Source organism: Thermobia domestica, chromosome 5, assembly GCF_964235325.1.
Source record: "Thermobia domestica chromosome 5, izTheDome1.hap1.1, whole genome shotgun sequence".
NCBI classification, from domain to species: Eukaryota; Metazoa; Arthropoda; class Insecta; order Zygentoma; family Lepismatidae; genus Thermobia; species Thermobia domestica.
The window spans coordinates 240,243,491-240,264,139 of record NC_137458.1 but is presented as its reverse complement, the minus strand read 5'-3'; the positions used below and the strand labels follow the sequence as shown (position 1 = coordinate 240,264,139).

Below are 20,649 nucleotides of genomic sequence, written 5' to 3'. Positions count from 1 at the left end.
AAACAAAAAAAACGAAGTAAATGTCATTCTTTCTTGTGCTCATAAGCGTCGATCTCTTCTCCAATTGCAGGATTTATATATATCCGATGTACTTGTGTGAAAGGAACGCGAGACACAAGTGTTTGCATCAATCCATTATTTAGTGTTTGTGCGCTAACATAGAGGAAGTCATGCTGGCTTTGACTGCACTGGCGGACGCCATCCTGCACTTAGGTAGGTAAAATTCTTTCGCACACGCGCTCCTCGTGGATCACAAAGGCACTAAGAGGCACGACTACTTGTGAACACACTGCCTCTTTCCGACGAAACCCTGAAATTTCATGACCCACGCATAGAGTAATTCTGCAGAGCGACTATCTGGACCACCGTAACACTACTCTCTGATCACGCTCGAAGTCATTAGTTGCACAAAAGGCGTTTGCTGGTGTTGCAGACATTGCAGGTAGAAACTGATATAAATACAATCAGCGCCGTAAATTAGATTTTTTTCTAGGAGGGAGAAGCATTAATATGCGTATTTGGGCCCCTAGAAAAAGTTATTTTTTTCTAATTCTTGGGCCTCCTTTTTCTATCTTTCTCTTACTCTTTATGGGCCCTCCTGCACGGCAAGATCTACAGGGCCATTACTACGCCCCTGGGCCCGTTCCATACATGATAATTAAGGGGACAATATTCACAAATCTCAAAGCCACAAGAATAAATGTTATTTCTAGGGTCCCTAATAGTAGACATTTCTTACTGAAATGGGCCTACGACTCATTTTTAATTTATTTACCTTTTGTGTGCTATTTTGATTATATAATGTAGTCAACTTGTTTGATATTTCATTTATAATTTGATGTTCGTATCGTATATGAAGTAAGAAAATGTTGTCTTAAAATGGGCCCACTTCGAACGGCGGGGAGCTTCCTGGGGGGGGGGGGCAGTTGAGCCCTGCTCTTCACAAATTACGGCTCTGAATACAATGGATCTGCATACACTATTACGTTTATCATTTGTCCAATATTCTGTAAATTATTAGCAGGATACTACGATTAGCTTAGTATTTACGACGGCTAGTGTGGTGGAACCTGCAAACTAAGATCAGATGGCATCTACATATATTCTGAGATGCGAATTCTGTTTAAATAATGTATATGGGGTGTTTAATGAGATTTCACTAATTTCCAACTTTCTTATGAAATATATATAATTATACTAGGCATTATTTATTTCTCTGTGAAGCTTTAAAAACTAAAAGACTGAAAAGTGACTAATCATTCTTCATACCTTGATACTATACCGTGAGGCAGAGTGTTACGGTTAGACTAGGCAGAGTGTTACGGTTAGGCTATTTACAAAAATTAAACATACTTCAAATTCTAGAACATATTTTGTATTAATGATACGGACTTTTAAAACTAACTCTGTTGATTTGTAGAATGAACAGCTGTATCGGAACAGAGACAGCTTTGGAAATTTAGTAACACCACAGCTGTTCATTTTATTGCATGAATTCTAGCACCAGAAAACAAAATCATAAATCAAATTAAGAGTCTTTTTATATAACTTAAGATTTTTATACATGTAAATTCTATATGTCACATATTTGTAAATGAAGAATGTAGTAAGTAATGAAGCTTTCTCTCAATTCTTTTTCAGGTGGTCACAAGGACTTCTATTCCATCAAGCACTAGTGGATTGTGCGAGAGCGGCAATACTAATGCCGCTAGGAGTAAGCATATATAAGTGTCTACCTGTGAATAAATGCTCCTTAGTTGAAACTGCGTTTTTGCTCCTCGTTACCGTATCTACTATCAACATGCTCACAACTGTTCTCAACGACGCCCCTGTCTTCCCAGAAGATGATGAAGAAGAAACCATGCCTCTTCTCATGGATAGTCCTCAGTGTGTCCTATTCGGAACGTTTATGATTTGGTTCGCAAGTATTACTATAAACTTAGGACCAACATTCCTCAGTGGGGCTCTGGCGGCCAATTCGGAAACTGGCCGTAATGCTCCTAGCTGTCCCCTTGTTCATGGACCTTTCCGTCATTACGTGCTTAATGTGCTGTGGATAATCATTAACGTGCTTTGTGTCGCACTTACACTGTTCCAACTTCACAAGCTCCATCGAGATCTAACGAAAGCCAACGTGGAGGCTGTTCGAGTAGCTGGACTTGTCACAACAATGATAAGCGTTACCTCCGGTGCCGGTGGAACAAGTGAAACTAATGATCGCGGTGAGCACAGGCGCATACGAAATTATATCCGGCGAATGGAGAGAGAAGGTGTGCAACGTGTCAAAATGTTTGTGGTGATCACAGTGGCGTATGTAGTGTTTTGGGGACCGCTATTTCTAGTTACACTTCTGCAACCTGGTGAGGACGCTAGCGTACTTAGTTACGAAATTACCCTCCATGTTGCTTACGTGCACGCTTTCGTGAATCCTACACTATTTCTTGTGCTGCATAGAGGACTGAGACAAGCCGTGCTCGATCTTTGTTGTTGGCATTGTGAGCTGGTGGATGACTTTGCTACGAGGGTGCCACCGCTACCACCACAACCTGCACCTCCGCCGCCCCCTTTACTCCCGGTAAATCGCAACTATATGTGAGTAGCGAGTATGTAACACTTTCCCTACTTTAACAAAAAAGTTTGGCACTTAAATTTTGCAGGATATATTGCTAACAAAGCAAAAATAACCTCCAGCAAGCCATCAAAAGCATTTATCACCTCCAACGTCAAAACATCTTCTATCATTCTTATTTCTACCTACAAATTACACATGGTTCATAATATCTTTCATATCTGACACAGTAACATAGATGTTGTGATGTTATTGTTGGTGTTTGATGTTGTTTTTAATGTTATAGAACATAATTCTGCATATTACATGTATTTGTCTGAGAAACTAAACATTGCAGTAACTTTATATAATATTCCTGATCACACTGTAATATAGGCTTTCAATTTACCCATACTCTTATCACAATATGTGCCAACTGAGTTACAACGTAAGTTGAGACAATTGTAGAGAAAATATGTTCTTTGAAAATTCTCAGACAAATACAATAGCTTTATGAGTTGTTCTATGTGAATTGATTATAAGTTTAAATTGGGAATAAGAAACAGTATATCAATATCCTTGGTGAATTTTATAATTTCAGGCATCCATGTAACTTCTAAACTATTAAATTAAAAAACGCTGAAATTTTGTACGAAGGAAACATCAACAGGAGAAATAGTTTGAACTACTCTACAAGACCAACAGATGAATTTGTGTTGCAAACCCAACCAAAGTTATCTTTTTCACTATGACATGCTATTACAAGTTTAAAATCTGAATATTAAACAAATTTTGAATACCACATTTGTTCTTCAATGTTGCAAACTACGGACATCAACATTATGGAAGCCTCTATCATAATAACAACACAACCGACATGAACGAGGCAACGCAAGTCGAAAGTATCTTAGTGTTGGGTACCCTGATGTATACTGATACGATTTATTGATATGTTGGATACAGACAAAATGTATTTTGAATAAATAGGAACTAAGTTACAAGAGGCTGAAAATTTAACTTTTTTCGAAAGGCATTATTTAAAAAAAAAAAAAAAAAAAGATGTCAGATAACTACGATATCTAAGTACTTACATGGTTTCCAATAACTTAAGAAATAATCTTGATCCGTTCCGAAAATATGATAAAAATTGGTGAAGTTTGTAACACTGTTTAAAATGGCGTATTTCTGGAAAATGTTTAAAATGCTGTTGTTTCTCTTTTGCTTTCATAACATTACAGCAATAGCTTTCGGTAGTTGTTATTACACCAAGTTTTCACAATTACATCATTTTACGCAGTTTGCGAACCTTATTAATTTTTATTTCTCAGGAATGTCTCCTTAAGATATCAAACTACTGTAAACAGGAAAATTATTTTGCTGTCTAATGGAAACCATGTAAGTACTTACATATTCTAGTTATCTAAGCATTTTTTTTTTTAAATAAAGCTTTCCGGGAAAAAAGTCAAATTTTCAATCCCTTGTAACTTCGTGTTTGCTCGAAATACATCGTATTATGATCATGGTACCCATCATAAGGCACTTTCAACGTGCATTGCCACGTACGTGTCAGCTGCGTTGTTACTGTGTGGTAGATGCTTCCAAAATTTCGATGTTTGTGATATTGCAGCACCCTTAGTCTGCAACAGTCAATAACAAATTTAGCAATGTAAGTTTACTTAACAGTTACATTTGAATTATCTAATAACATGACGTTGTGCCATTTGAAAAAAAAATAACTGTTGGGTGGCAACACTGTTCATCCGTTGGTATTGCAGACTATGTCAAACGATTTCTCCTGCTGATATTTCCTTCGTACAAGATATGAGCGTGTGATGCGCACAAGTTTAGTACTTAAACGGTTGTTTCAAGTGAAAAAAAGACTAAAAGAAAAATATTTGACAATATGCAAATGAGAACTTAAACTATTTCCTTAAGCACGTAAATTTGACGTTACAAAGTTAGTTATAACGATAAATTACATAGAGTTCTTGTAGACATTTCTTATACTTCTATAAAATTCAAACTACAAAAACATACAAATAACTTTCAAAAATGAAATAATGCTTTGTATTAAAATTATAATATACTTTACGCAAAAAGAATATTTGGGCCCCAAGGAAAAGTTGTTTTGGGCTCTTCCGCAAAAATTCGAAAATAGGACCCTACTTTCCATTTTGTCTTACTCTTTGAGGTTCCCAGAGCCTGTGGACCCTCCCTCACACCCCTGTGCCCGTTCCATACATGACAAATTAACTAAAATGACAATATTGACAAGTCTCAAAGCCATACGAATAAATATCATTTCTAGGGTCCCTAATAGTAGACATTTTTTCACTGAAATGGGCCCACGACTCATATTTGTTTTATTTACCTTTTGTGTGCTGTTTTGTTCATCTAATGTAATGGACCTGTTTGATGTTTCAATTATAATTTCATGTTCGTATGGTATATAGAGTAAGAAAATTTTGTCTTAAAGTAGACCCAACTCGAACGGCGAGAAACTTCCCTGGGCGGCAGTTACCTCCCACCCACAAGTTACGGCCCTGGTTAGATACATTTCAAGAGTAATGAAAGGATCTTAAGCGAGAGAAGAATTAATGCTAAGATACAATTACACAAAAAATTATATTTTTTTTTCATTCACTCTAGCTAACAGTGAAACAACACAAACTGTATGCTCAAGCCCTTCCCGAGTACCGTTGTGGCTCAGGGGTAGAGCGTTCACCTCTGGTGAATGGGGTCCTTGTTTCGATCCCACTCGAGCAAAGTGAGTTTTGTGGTGGACAAACCGTTTGCGTGGGTTTTCTTGGAGTTTCTCCCACTTTCTCCGTTTCACCATTTTCTTCATTCTCATCATCACAGTCTCCTTTAGCCTAGCCGGATTAACCGTCGGACGTAAAACTTAGAAGTTTCATTTCAATTTAAAGACTTCCCCGCAGATCTAGTGGTTAGTGCATATGGTTTCGTTGTACGAGATTCTGGGTTTGTTTTCCGGTAAGTATTTAAATTTATACGCATTACGGTAGTTCAGATATCATCTTGAACATTCGGTCTGTATCTCATATAGCCTCGGTGCTGAGCGGAACAACAAACACCAATCCACAGAAACTGTATACTCACTTTGTTCATCCCAACAACAGTATGACCAAAGTTGATAGCAGAAGATTTCAAACAGAAAAATCTTGTACGAATATACTATTGTGTCCAAACGTTCGGCTATAAAACTCATAGCATGCTCACCACGCAATGGAACACGCTAGTTTAGACATATGAACAGGAATAAAAACTAATGTCACCTAATCTATCTCACGCGAAAATTATTATTATTATATCATCATCATTATTCTAAGAAATGGAAACCTACTTTTCAGAAATTAAGCTATAACCTATTATCTTGAATTTGACTCACAAAGTAGAATTCATTTTCTATGAAAATTTATCAATTACAAGCAATGCATTAGTATGACGAAAAAGTTCTACCCGAGGAAAGAAGTAATACTAAAATACACTGATGGAAATAAAATATATATTTTAATTAAATCACTAGCTAATGCTAAAATTACACAATCTGTATATTAACCTTACTCCTCCTAACAAAACATATCATAATAGCAGTTTTTGAACAGAAAAATATTATACGTAATATTGTTCCGTATCTCAATCGCTTTATAATAATAATAATAATAATAATAATAATAATAATAATAATAATAATAATAATAATAATAATAATAATAATAATAATAATAATAAATTTTATTGTCGTTAAGCTATACATAGCAATAGACAACGTCAAAATGTAATACAATATTGATACGTAAGTATAAATAAATAATGATCTATAACTAAATTAATGATGAAATGACATTACAAAATAAACTACAATAACAATATGCATTTTAAATACAAGCTCAACACGAGATTAAAAAATACGTTACACTTCTATTGAACAATTAAAATACTCCTGTAAAGAATAAAAGGGCGTTGCAACTAACCAATTGTATAACTTACATTTAAATCTATCTATATGTTCATCTTTTAGTAATGCAGGCAACTTGTTATAGTTTTATTCCAATTGTCTCATAACTATTTAATGATTTGGACAGTCGTTGATATAGGACATTTATGAATTTACTGCTTCTAGTATTATACGAATGGATGTCTTGCCTGAGTTGTAAATTTTGGTGATTAGTTTTTATATAGAGGAGTACTGTGTAAATGTATAGATTGATTATAGTTATAATTTTAAGATTCATAAACAAAGGTCTGCAATGAGCTAATTTGTCGACATTTGAAATAATTCTGATGGCCTTTTTCTGTGTTAAAAGAATGCTATTTACATGATAATTGTTACCCCAAAATAATATACCATACAAAATTATACTCTGAAAAAAAGCAAAATAAGCCGATCTGACATAGTTATCAGGAACATAATTTTTTAGTTGTTTTAGCAGATATGTTACTCCTGAGAGTCTTCCAGAAATATAATTAATATGCTGTTCCCACGATAACTTGTCAATATACATCCCTAGAAACCTCACACATTGAGTTATTCTCAACAGGCACTTCTTTTAGGCTAAAAGTCATATATTGAATTTTATTCTCGTTAAGTAAAAAACCATTAGCCTTAAACCAAATCACAACCTGATCCCATGTATTTTCAGTTATAGAATTAAATCTACTAAGATCGGGACTAGTATTTAGGAAGGTTGTATCGTCAGCTATAATATAGAGTAAGCAGATAAAAAGTAAGGTAGATTATTCATCATTAGTAAAAATAAAAGTGGCCCAAGTATGAACCTTGGGGTACTCCGTATTTAAGTGACGCAATACCAGATTTATTGTTATTTACAAAAACAAACTGTTTACGGTTTTCTAAGTAAGACTTGAATAATCTAAAACTTAAACCCTTGATACCGTAGTACGCTAATTTTTTAAGGAGAATTGTGTGTTCAACGCAATCAAAGGCTTTGCTTAAATCACAAAATGTTGCCTGAACAAAATCCTTGTTTTCAAAGCCTCTAATAACCTTCTTTACTAACGAATCGGTCGCTCCAAGAGTAGATCTACCCTTTACAAAACCGAACTGTGAATCACTAATTACGTTATACTTATCCAGATAATCACATAACTGCATATGTATTAGTTTCAAGAATTTTTGAGAAGACTCGTACCAGAGAAATTGGTCGATAACTAGATGCACAATTTTTGGGCCCCTTATTATATACAGGCAAAAATCGTGATAATTTTAAAACTTCGGGAAAGATTCCCTGTATTAGACATTAGTTAACGCAATGGGTAAGCGGCAGAACAATACAATCAATAACTTTTTAAATTAGATTACTCGACAATCCATGAACATCAACACTGTTTGAACACTTGAAGTTACTTACAATGTTGAGAACTACTTGGGAAGACATATTTCTGAATACAAAACTATCGTGTATAGGATTTACAGATTGTTCCATTAGATTGACTGCTGTTACATCAGTTTTGTCAATATTATTGTGTACTTCATCTACAGAGTTCACGAAATAATTACTAAAATCTTCTGGATTGGAGTAAAGACAGTCCCGATTACTCTTAACTATAAAATTAATTACATTCCAAGCTTGTTTACGCTTATTAACAGACGATTCGGTTTTTGCTGAAGTATACGGCTTTCTCGCTTCATTAACAGCTTGCTTATATGCATTCCTAGCTTTCAGATAGACTGACCTAGTTACTTCATTTTTCTTTCTCTTATATTTGTTTAAATGCAACATCACCTCACACTTCATTGAGTAAAGTTGAGGGATATACCACGTGGAATTATTTTCTTTATGTGGCTTTTTAAGTAAGCTCTGATTAACTTTACAAATTCTTTGTGGGATGAAGGTGTCAAAGTTATAGAGAAATAAATTCAAGAAGCGTTCAAACAGTGATTAGAGTCATTGTAATTCGACAGCAATTCAAACCAATTCATGTTGCAGAATGAATTCTTAAATTCAGATATTTTACCCTCAGTGATTGGCCTAGAGACAACTATTTTACATTCTGTGGACAAGATATCAACCTCCTTACTTAATAGTGCGTTATCCAATTTTATCCATACACAATCATGATCAGAAAAAGGAAATATTGATACATCACAATGAGTTTGACATAAATTGAAATTTATAAATATGTTATCAAGACAAGCTAGACCTCTTGTTGGCTTCATATTTGTAATACTATAATTAAATTGCCTTATCAAATTTTTTAATTCATCTACACTGTTCTTTGTTATTGTTATGTCAAAATCAGAGTTTAAATCACCACCTATGACTATCTTAAAATTTCTAAAACTAGGCCTACTCCAGTGGTGCCCACCCTCCTTATGTCCATGCACCCCCCCGCAATTGTCTATCCATAGGTGTTCTTCCATGAAAAAAAAATCTTTTCGATTAATTTTTACACCCCCGCAAACATATTTATATAGATTTATAAACCCCCCCCAATATTTCAATGACGCAGTTTGCGTCATAGCCCCCCCCTTGTGGGCACCCCTGCCTACTCAATAAGTTTAGCAGCTCCTCGAGCCTATCTAGAAAGACTATTGAATTACCGTTTGGGGATCTGTATAGTGATACGAAAACCAACTTAAGACAATTAATAACGATACCTGTGGCTTCGAAATCGATTTCAGTACATAGAAAGTCAAGGTCTAGTTTCTTACACTTAAGTGAGAGCTTGTCTCTTACAAAAATAGCTACCCCACCGTGAGCACGATGATTCCTACAGAAACTATTAACAAGTACATAGTCATCTAATTTATTAAACACAATTTCATCCTCTTTGCACCAATGTTCACTTAAACCTAAGACATCTAAATTATTATCAGTCATTTAAGTCATTTAAAACTACATGTTTATTGCTGATCCCTTGAACATTTAAATACCCCATTTTAAAATCAATAGCGTGGCTTTGTTTTACATTAACCTGTTGTGGTATAACCGATTGCAGATTTTTGGCTATTAATATAGTATGACGTGCGCAGCATTCTCACTCTATATTAAGTCTGGGGGAGGGGGCTATGTTGAAATGATTTTGACGTGTGATTAGCTTCTACTAAGGTTATGACCAACGCGTGATTACAATTTCCGTATTCAGGATGATAGCCATAACTTTTATCGAAAGATGTCAACCACGACTTTTCGTACGTATGTCCAAATACATTATGAAAACCAGTTGAGAATGCTCCAAGAGCATTGCCAGAACGAACTTAAAACTGTGATTGTTCCTAGATGTAAAAGTAAACCTTTTGTCTGCATCTTATTTTTTTCTCGCAAAAATTAGCAAAATATCATCTCTCTCTGAGTTACAGTTCTTGAGATATGTCTGCTTAAACATCTAGAAATTTTAACTTCTTTGACCGATATCTGGGGAACAATGACCAGTTGGCCAGCAGACATCAAAATGGTATCAAAATGTTCACCATTCTCTTAGGTATTGATCAACATCAATATCATTACTGTGTGACTTACGGTTTCCGCAATTTGGCTCCTTAAATATCCCGATATCGTAACTATCTTTTGGCCAATATCGCGGGAACGGTAAGTTATACAGAGATCATATTGGTGTTAATCAATACCTAACAGTATGGTAAACATTGTGGTACCAATAATAATTGGTGGCTACCGGTGAACTGGCCATTGGCCAAACCAGTGGCCAGTTGGACAGTGGCCACCAGTTACTATTTGGTACCAAAGTATTTACCATCATTTTAGATATTTATCAACACCAGTATGATCTCTCTATGACTTACGATTCCCGAGATATGGCTCCTTAAATCTCTGAAAATCAGCCATTTTTTGGCCAATATCTCGGGAACGATAGGAGTGACACCAAAAATTATGAGGTATGTCGTTGGATGAAGTTAGAATGTCCTTAGGTATGTTACGGTTGTCTGAAAGAAGGATTATTTTGGATTTTAAGATGCTACATTCAATTCTTCACGGTAATTTGGCTCTGTTATCAATAAAACTCTGTATACAACCAGTTATCATATAAGAAATTTGAAAATATTTAAACCCATTCAGTTTCTCAATGATGTTCCTTTGTATGAAATTTTATCAGTAGCCAATGATTTTGCCAGTGTTATTCACATTTTTGATCATAATTTTAGTAATATACAAAGACAGTTATACCGTATAATCATTTCATTATCAGCTGAGAGTATTATTTTCTTTTATATAACAGCATGTTTATTTTATGCATGATTTTTTCCTTTTCTGTGCATGTATCATTTGTATTTTATAATGTATTATGTTTATTTTTGTTATTTGCATGTTATTTGTATGGAAGTTGTAAGTGGGCAGTTCTGTCTGTAATTTCCAGTATGCAATAAAAATATTATTATTTTCATTATTATTATTATTATTATTATTATTATTATTATTATTATTATTATTATTATTATTATTATTATTATTATTATTATTTTCATTATTATTATTACTCGTACCATACAAGTTACTTTTTCACAAATTAAGAAACTGTAACCTATGATCCTCAGTTAAACCGATCAAGTACAATTTAGTTACTAGAATTTTATTTATTAATAGTAACAGTCTGTTGTCAATTATTTAAAATAAATTATACTCTACTCTTTCCACAAGCTACAGAAATAAGGAATGAAACCTAAAAGTAGATAATAAACAGCGATAAAATCGAAAAGTTGAGATTAATTTTAGGAAGTTATATCGGCTTGAATCACTAAGAACATCAAACTATATTTATTCTCGCTTTCCTAAAATTCAATTTACTTCTGGTTATGTAGATTATATATAAAAAGATTAACAACATTTAAATCGTTTCCAAAGGGAAAATGTAAAGTCGACACTGAATAATCTTAAGTAGTTCACTTAACGACTAAGACTACAGCACGTTTGTTCTATAGCTGGGAATATAAATCTTAAAAAATATATGAACTAAGATTAATATTCATCCTCAGTGATACATTGACGAGGCGGCCGTGGAAAATTCCCTTCTTACATATATTACATTTCTTCTTAAGAGTCTACTTCTGGTCCGTGGTGTTCCTAGTTGGACCCCAACTCGCGTCAATAGGTTTTCTAGTGGATAAATATCGTGTGAGTGAGTTTTCATAGATTTCTTTCACCTTCTTCAATCATTATCGTCGGTGCACACCTTAATTTCGATGCAACTTAATCGTATACCTCATATATCGGATTACATTAAAATACGTCAGAGAAGTGAAAACATCAATGTAAGCCGTTCGAGTGCTAAACCCATGAAATACACCCCAAACTTGTCAGCAAGTATCTAAGAATAGTCAACAGACATGGGTCTCAAGTTGCACGATAATTCATGCTCGAGGGAGGGCACGGTGGCTAAGTGGTAGAACGCTTACCTTCGGTGCGTGGGGTTCCTGGTTTGATCCCCTGTCAAGTAAGTATATGGTGGGTAATACGGTACCCGTGGGTTTTCCCGGGGTGTATCTGTTTCCTTCCACTTCATCATTCCACCAATTCTTCCATCATCATTCACTTGCCTTAATCATCGTCTCTCTCAGCCTAAATGGCATAATCGTGGAACGTTTCCACTGAAATATTTCATTTTCGTTTTTTACAATTCGTGCTCATATCTCGCTGAAATGGCGGTGCAGATTATAAATTACGGAATGAAACCCTCTCTCACCCACCATATTTTGTTGAAATATTTCCCAAGGACTTCCGCCTCTTCCGGTATATGAATCACTTCTTGGAATGGATGATCCTCCTTGTGATGGTTGAGGACTGTGTATCGTTGACTCCAGACTTCTTTCACCACGGAATCAATCATTGGTTGGGCGATAGCAAAAGTAGTGGTTGCAGACAACAACTATTTTGATTCATTAGGAATTGTAATTCTCATTTTTTTTCTTCCGCTTTGGGAATGACGCATCTTGGGCGGGCACTTCATACTTACCAACCTAATTATAATATTTAAAAAAATTAACTGAGTGCACTGGAAAAACCACAAAGAAGTCTTGGTATAAAAGAACGATATTAAATAATCAAAAGCAATATATATATATATATATATATATATATATATATATATATATATATATATATATATATATATATATATATATATATATATATATATATATATATATATATATAACTCTATGGCCTATGAAACCCGGAGGTTCAGTGCCGCGTTCACAAAAGCTCTCCACTGACTTCTATCCTTAGCTAATTGCATCCAGTTTCTACTTTGTATTCCTATCTCTGCGAGATCCATCTTAATATTGTCCTCCCATCTGCGCCTAGGTCTTCCTAATGGTCGTTTTCCTATGGGTCTACCAGTCAAGACTTTGAAAGCGTTTCTACTTTCTTCCATTCTAGCTACATGACCTGCCCACCTAAGCCTCCTAGACTTGACGACCCTAACAATGTTGGGTAAACCGTATAAACTATGTAGTTCCTCGTTATGAAGCTTCCGCCATTCCCCATTCTCGTTCCTCTTGGGTCCGAATATTCTTCTCAGGATCCTGTTCTCAAATACTTTCAGTCTATGTTCTTCCCTCAGAGTAAGCGACCATGTTTCACAACCATATAGAACAACAGGCATGATTATCGTTTTATATATTTTAAGCTTCAAATTCCTCGACAGAATTCGCGACGACAAGAGATTTTGAACCGAATAGTAACACGAATTTCCTGCTTTTAGTCGACATTTAATTTCTTCGTGAATATGATTTTCGTCTGTTAATATTGATCCTATATATATATATATATATATATATATATATATATATATATATATATATATATATATATATATATATATATATATATATATATATAGTACCTTTACTTTTTGAGAATACGTTTTGCTCTAAGGAATGTACTGAGAACAACTATCGAAAATAATAATAGACGGTGAAGATTATTAAAATTGAATGGTTATATTTCTTTTATTCGGTTATGGTGATTTGATTGCTACAGTAGTGTGTTATGGGCTGATTTGCCAATAGTAGTCGAACTGTTGCAACAACGACTACAATGATGATGAAAAAACATTGTTCGAAGTTGAGATTCTTTATAAAGTACATGTTTGGTTATAACTGATACTGAGTTTATTTTTAAAATTAGAGTAGAAATTGCTTTCGGCAGAACACCTTTCACCTTTGAGAAAGATAGAGAAAAATTATTTTCGCTGAAAAAACAGAACAAAATATATGTATGTAAAATGCTCAAGGTGGAAAGTTGTCTAGTATTGAATTTTAACACCGCAATTTTCATAATCGGTGCCTTATATTCATCCTTCGAATTTTCATTCTCTTTTTCACGTACATAAACATACTGAAATATACACATTTTCTGTTTCTCACTCCCGTCTTTCACCTTTCTATTGCTGCTCTGAATCACCTTCAAGTGATACATTTCTGAGTACAGTTTTGTTTTTTGAGCTCGTTTCGTTAGAAAACGAGAACCGTTCATCAATATCCATGAGTTAGAACACACTTTGGGGAAAAATATTATTATTATTATTATTATTATTATTATTATTATTATATTTAATAATAATAAAGCATGACACATGTCAAGTAACAATCACTCGAAACTGGAATGTTGTGTAAAGTATTGTAAAAGGATATTACATATCTTCACGTAATTGTTCTTCACTCTAGAGCTTCGTAATCACAATATTATTGGAGGGATGATGCTTTCAACGAAAATAAACATTCTGTACATTTTCGTAACGAACAACGTAATAAGCGTATCCTTTGGCTTGATTTGTTACATAATGAGATTATTATGGTTCATCTTTAATGTACTTGATAGGATAAAGTTTTCTACAATCAACACTAAAAAACGAGAACACATTTTCTTTCGTATCTTGTATTGCGCTTCTGTTACCCGTATTTTCCAATCACCTACGTCTGTGAGATATAGCTACGGTCTTACACTTTCCTCGGCATTTTTAAATATTTTTGTACTTTTTTAAATATATATATATATATATATATATATATATATATATATATATATATATATATATATATATATATATATATGAATTACTTCACATTTTTGACCATTGCAATATGAAAACACTATGTTTGTTGACCATTGCCAGATAATTACGGACAATTTTGTGGTGTATTTCATGGAGTTCCGCATTGTAAGATCTGAGTTGATCCTTTCATTCCGCCAGAGAGGCATAATAGATCACTTCCTCTGTTATTTCCCTGTCTTTATAAGTATTCAAACTAAAATCGTAACAAAGGAAAGGTCACTTAATTGCAATTTAAATTAGGAATAATTCGAATCTCCACTTTAAATGAGGAATGAGCTATTTGCGTCTAAGTAAAAATCTACGATTTTGCCAGAAAAGGAAAACCGTACAAAAAGTCTCAGTTTTAAATATATTTTTCTGCCAAAGCAATGGCGGTCGAGTTACAAATGACCACTGCTGACCACTTATTCTGACACGATGAATGCAATCAAAAAGCAAAGTAAGTTTTTCTCTGCCCCCATCGGAATGTTTGCTTGCAAGCTTAGTATCGAAAACAAGACTGCTTTTCATGCTTCGGGCAGACGTTTACTTGCAGACCACACATGCAAACCTTCGAACTTCCGATTGAGTTAAAGCCACGAGAGCAGTTGAACGTGTTTCTGTTCTCTTGTGTGACTTGAGCGAAAGAACTGCAAAGTGTTTTTTTTTTTTTTTATCATGCTCAAAATCGTTTTACTCTTCATCCAAGTGGGGACTTGGTGGTTCAATGATAAAGCAGTTACCTCTGGTGCGAGAGATTACTGTTTCGATTCTATGTCATATATATGGTGGATAACATAGTCTTCGTGAACTTTCCACAGGTTCTCTCGTTTTCGACCCATTCTCATTCCACCATTTCTTTTATAGTCACTCACTTTAATTAATAATCTGTCTAGCCTAGTCGTAAGGGTATAACTGCAGGACGTAAAACTTAAAACATTTATTTCATTTACATTTTTATCCAGATAACATATCCCATCAATATAATATTACGCAATAGTAACTAGTTATAATTTCCTCGTAAACTTTTGCGCTTAACATCTCTAATCCCTTTCGGTGTGTAGCTTTTTCATGTTGATACCCAATTGATGTTTATTCGTTTCACTCTAATTTCTTCATAAAACTCAACTTCACATGTTGCTACTTCGTCATGCAAGTGATTTTATCTTCAAAATTTTATCAAGTTATTTTGTCGTGATTAATGTATGAACATTGGTTACACAATAAACACAAACATTTTTCTACGTAAGTACCCCTTTTACTTTTAACTAATATCAAACAATAAATTGCATACAAAATTAAATTCATGTGAAAGAAAAAAGTGAAATATTTATTTTTACGTCCCATGCTTATTTCGTGTAGGCTGAACGGCAATTATGAGAAATGAATGTAATGGTGGAATGAAGAAAATGGGAGGAAACGGAAGAACCCTGAGAAAAACGCACACCATGTCCACCACAAAGCCTACTTGGCGTGAGTTGGGATCGAACCACAGACCCCTTGCACCAGAGGTGAATGCTCTACCACTGAGTCACCGCGACCCCTCATGTAAAAGAAAATCTTTTGGATATGATTGGTATGGATATGTATATGGATATGTATGATTGCAATTGAATTGAATTGATGGAGAATAGAGGAAATTATTCCACTAGAATTTAAAAAGATATAGTATTAATATTCTACGATCGATGAAGCGTCTTCCTACTGATTAAGTGCTGTTGACCTTTCATAACAAACTGTTAAACAAAAATCAATGCATTCTGAAATTCTATTTAATGTTTAGCTAACAGAATTGCGTGGATAGCTAATGTCTGTTATCATTAATCAGAGTACAATCACTCTTAAGCTAAACGAGTTTCGAAAATTGTATTCATTTTGTTCAATGAGCATTTTGATAACTGACAAATAAATATGAGTTGGGCAACCAGAAGCGATATGGCAATTGTATATTAGAAATTTGACAATATTTATTCACTTCACACGTTAGTCTAGAATGTACTACAGTCAGATAAGATAGGAAATTAAGCAACCCGAGATTCTTCGTCGGAAAATACGTTTTTCGCAGGCACATAAGCCAGAACTACGCTACACATTACAACAGTCGGCTACTCAGAAGAAATATATTCTCAAAGTATATCGTTCGCGAATACTTGTAACCAGTATTAAAATGAAGAAAAAAAGGTAAAGAAACAAAAACAAAGTCAACAGAAACACTAGTTAGGGGAAAGCTTTATATGTTCGATAGTACATAACCAAAAGCATCATATGAAGTCGATGATAAGTTTCCACAAAGATATAAGTATAGGACAACTTCGATTGTTTGGTTCTAATAAATAAGGAAAATAATATGTAGGGAAGAATTATCAATAGTTTTAGCAGAAAGAACCTAACAATATAGGAAATAGGTATCACTTTTATTAATTGTATTAGAAACAAATTAAGTACTGTTGCCATGGTGGTTTCGAAATTAAGGTTTCTTTGTTACGAAAGGTCAACAGCACTTAATCAATAGGAAGACGCTTCATCGATCGTAGAACATTGATACTATATCTTTTTAAATTCTAGTGGAATGTTTTCCTCTATTCTCCATCAATTCAATTCAATTACAATCATACATAATAGTATAATAAGAGATAGAAATACAATGCGCTCCATAAAATGGACTAATTAACTAATGTTTTAGTGACCCTATGTCACAAAGCACGAAATTTTGAATGAATGAATGAATGAATGGGGGATTAATGGGGACGTCAGCATCGAGGCCTTATGTCCTCGTCACAATGAACATGGTTGCTCAGAACTAAGATTAAAAGAAGAACAAGCTAAAACGAATAGAGTTCCTTGAACCAAAGCGCTGCTAAATAAGAAAAAGCAAAAGTAGAAAATAAAAGAATAAATAAGATACATAACAATAACAATATATAGAAAAACAATAAAGGGTTAAACAAGCACGAAATCTTGTTTCATCCACCCGCAATAGATGTAATTAATTGTAAGTTTTATTTGTAAGTAAAGCTAAGAAATATTAAACAAATATCTAGATTGGTAAATTGTCCACCGTACAATAAGCTGCTGCAACTGCTATCACTGCTTGCTGTTGAAGATTGCAAAAAATGCATTATCATATCTTCTGCAAATGAAGTTGTTAAAAATACAAATTATAACTACTACGCTACACCATATTTTTTGATATCACAATACCCACTTAGACTACTATACACGACTTGCCTATGCTCCTTCATGAACGAGTGGCTAACGAGCGAAATTTCTTCACACGTTGTAACGCGTTCAATCCACAATGGGGTGAATGCTTCAAATAAAAACCTGGGTAGTAACTCGAATTTCACTTTAAACAGTAAATCTCGTTTCATATTAATCATAAACTGGACGGGGACATCTCCGATCAATTAATCAGATTACAAATTGCCTACGCACCATTAGCTCCTCTATAATTGGCAGTAAAGACTGTCCGGCTCAAATTCAAATTTAAGATTTCTTTATAAAAAGCACGTTTCTCTTTCGATGTAATTATCAATGAATACAATTTTCTTCAGTAAATATGTAATGACATGCATCAAAACTAAAAACGCAACTGATTTTAACAATTGAAAAAAATTCTAAGTAAACACACACATACTTTTAGAAACATTGCAAGTAAGTTTTCTTCCAATGAAGAAAAAAATCGGGAAACAAACTTTCTACAACTGAATTGTCAGTGGACTACAGTCAGAATGAAGCTCAGATCCATAACAACGCAAATGAAAAAAGCATCTCTCTCTATTCAAGCAATTGAGGATAATCGATAGTTTAAAAAAAAAAAAATGCACTCAACACTTTAAACTCAGAAACTTCAAACTAACATCTCCAGGACAGCATGCTAGCAGCTTTCAGTACAAAACTTCCTTTATATATAAGCTTAAGCGTACCTTACACTAGTTATCGAATTATCTCAGTAGCCTTCAGAGTGGAGAATTCTCATGTGTACGCGAAGTTAACTTTCTTTTCGTATATCATGAACTAACTGAAACATCAACGATCTTCGGGGAACCTACTTTACATTTCATCAACTTTGTCTATACAAAAAGCTTATTCAAACGAGCGCATGAAAATATATTATTTAATTACTACGGTTATTACCAGTTCATGCACATAATATTCAGTCTATTATACTTTGTGAATCTTCTAGTTGCTTTTCCTTTAATTTTTGATGTGGGTTTCGCTAACAAGAAACCTACTAATAATGTCGAAGTTCGGCATGGAAAGAAGGCTTATTTCATCAAAATGGCTAGCGCAAAAAACAACAATATTTTTACTCGAAGCGACAAGCATAGGACTCTTCTTTTAATAAATTAATTTCTATTTCGTTTAATTACTTTGTATGGTAACGCTATCCTAGTGAATAAAAACATATCCACCAGGGCATTTAGTACTATACTCAGGGGTGCAGCCAGCAGGTTTATCTAGGAGGGGCAGTCGTTTGTGAGTAAGGCCAGCTACAATGCACAAAGCAAAAAGCAAAAAAGTATCAGCTAGTGATTTTGAAGCCTGAAAAAACTGAAATTTTTGGTTTCGATTTTTTTCGCTTTTTTCTGCACATTTTGTTCTTTTTTTGCAGCAGCAGTATTATCTTCTGAACTGCTTTTCGTAATTTCTTTCTTAAAATACTTTAGTGAAAAGACACGCCTTTTTTCCTGCACAAGACAAACAAACTTTTCGGCGTGGATTACTGAAAAAACACTGTTGTCAAACAACAATAGTTTTTTCATGTCAATGGGGTCCGAGAGATCCATGTTTCAAGAGTAACTTCAGTGGTTACGTTTCCGTTCACGATACAAATTGTCATATAGGCATAGATTGGCGGTAATTATAAAATAAGTTTATATAAAATATGTTCATGCTTCATATTGGACATGATCCGCACAACAACATTACATGAATTATTTGTAGCAAATGTGGTAGCAAGATGCGCATTTGATATAATAAGTATGATATCCTTACACGGAAGAGATATCATACTACCGGTACTTTTCAATCGGTAAATAATCGCTAAAAATTTACCGTATATTATTAAGTATATGTAAACTTTGTTGTTTTTAAATGACTGAAGCGAGTAATCTTACGATGTTTTAAAAGCCCATATTTGGGAGAAGAAGAAAATAATTTGGGGGGCTTGGCCCCGATGTCCCCCACCCCGTGGCTATACCCCTGACCATATTCCTAAAAGAAATGGATACCTAACTAGATTTTGACTGGCATTATAATTAAAACTTACAGTTCGATAAAATTTAACCTTGCTAATTTACTACTAATATATGGATCGCTTAGATGCCACATAGCCAAACTCTAAAATATGAAGAAAAATGGACTAATGTTTCATTCCCTTCTACAATGAGTACCTTTTTAAAAAGCTGCTTGCAAAACACTCAACTATAAAGCCTAAAACTACATAGTTATGCATTTGGTTGCTAACACAATATAACTATAAACTGTTCATTAGATGAAGTTCAAATTTCAATCCTGAAAATTTTCAATTTTGGAGCTAGGTAACTTAGCATCCAAATGGTCAATATATGAAAGTCTGCTGATTCCAAAAATTACTCATTATAAAAGATGAAAAATTAACCATTTATGATAGTTTGGCATCCATGTAAAACCTCATTCATTCATATTTATTTTGATTCAGATGCCAATGAAGTGCATACATAGTATACAGGAACAATATACAAAATACAACAATTGGAAATATACAGAAATAATACACAAAATACAATCGGGAAACATAGTAGGATGTCCGGTATCTAAATATCCACCATTATAAATACACTTAAAAAAAAAAAAAACAACCTAACTCTATGGCCTATGGAACCCGGGGGTTCAATGCCGCGTTCACAAAAGCTCTCTACTGACTTCTACCCTTAGCAAATTGGATCCAGTTTCTACTTTGTATTCCCATCTCCGCGAGATCCATCTTAATATTGTCCTCCCATCTCCGCTTAGGTTTTCCTAATGGTCGTTTTCCGATTGGTCTTCCAGTCAAGACTTTGAAAGCATTTCTATTTTCTTCCATT

At 34.1% G+C, this 20,649-nt stretch overlaps 1 protein-coding gene across 3 annotated transcripts in view; it reads left to right on the top strand.

Annotated features, from left to right (window-relative positions):
* LOC145686492 (uncharacterized) overlaps positions 1-20,649 on the top strand; it is a 225,287-nt gene that overhangs the window by 188,104 nt on the left and 16,534 nt on the right. For 2 of the 3 annotated variants that reach the window (XM_081759863.1, XM_081759862.1), the window contains exon 3: positions 1,642-2,575. In XM_081759863.1, coding sequence (XP_081615989.1) covers positions 1,642-2,575 — 934 coding nt within the window. Of the gene's footprint in view, positions 1-1,641; positions 2,593-20,649 lie in introns of all 3 variants that reach the window. The other variant, XM_081759864.1, reaches the window with a different exon arrangement.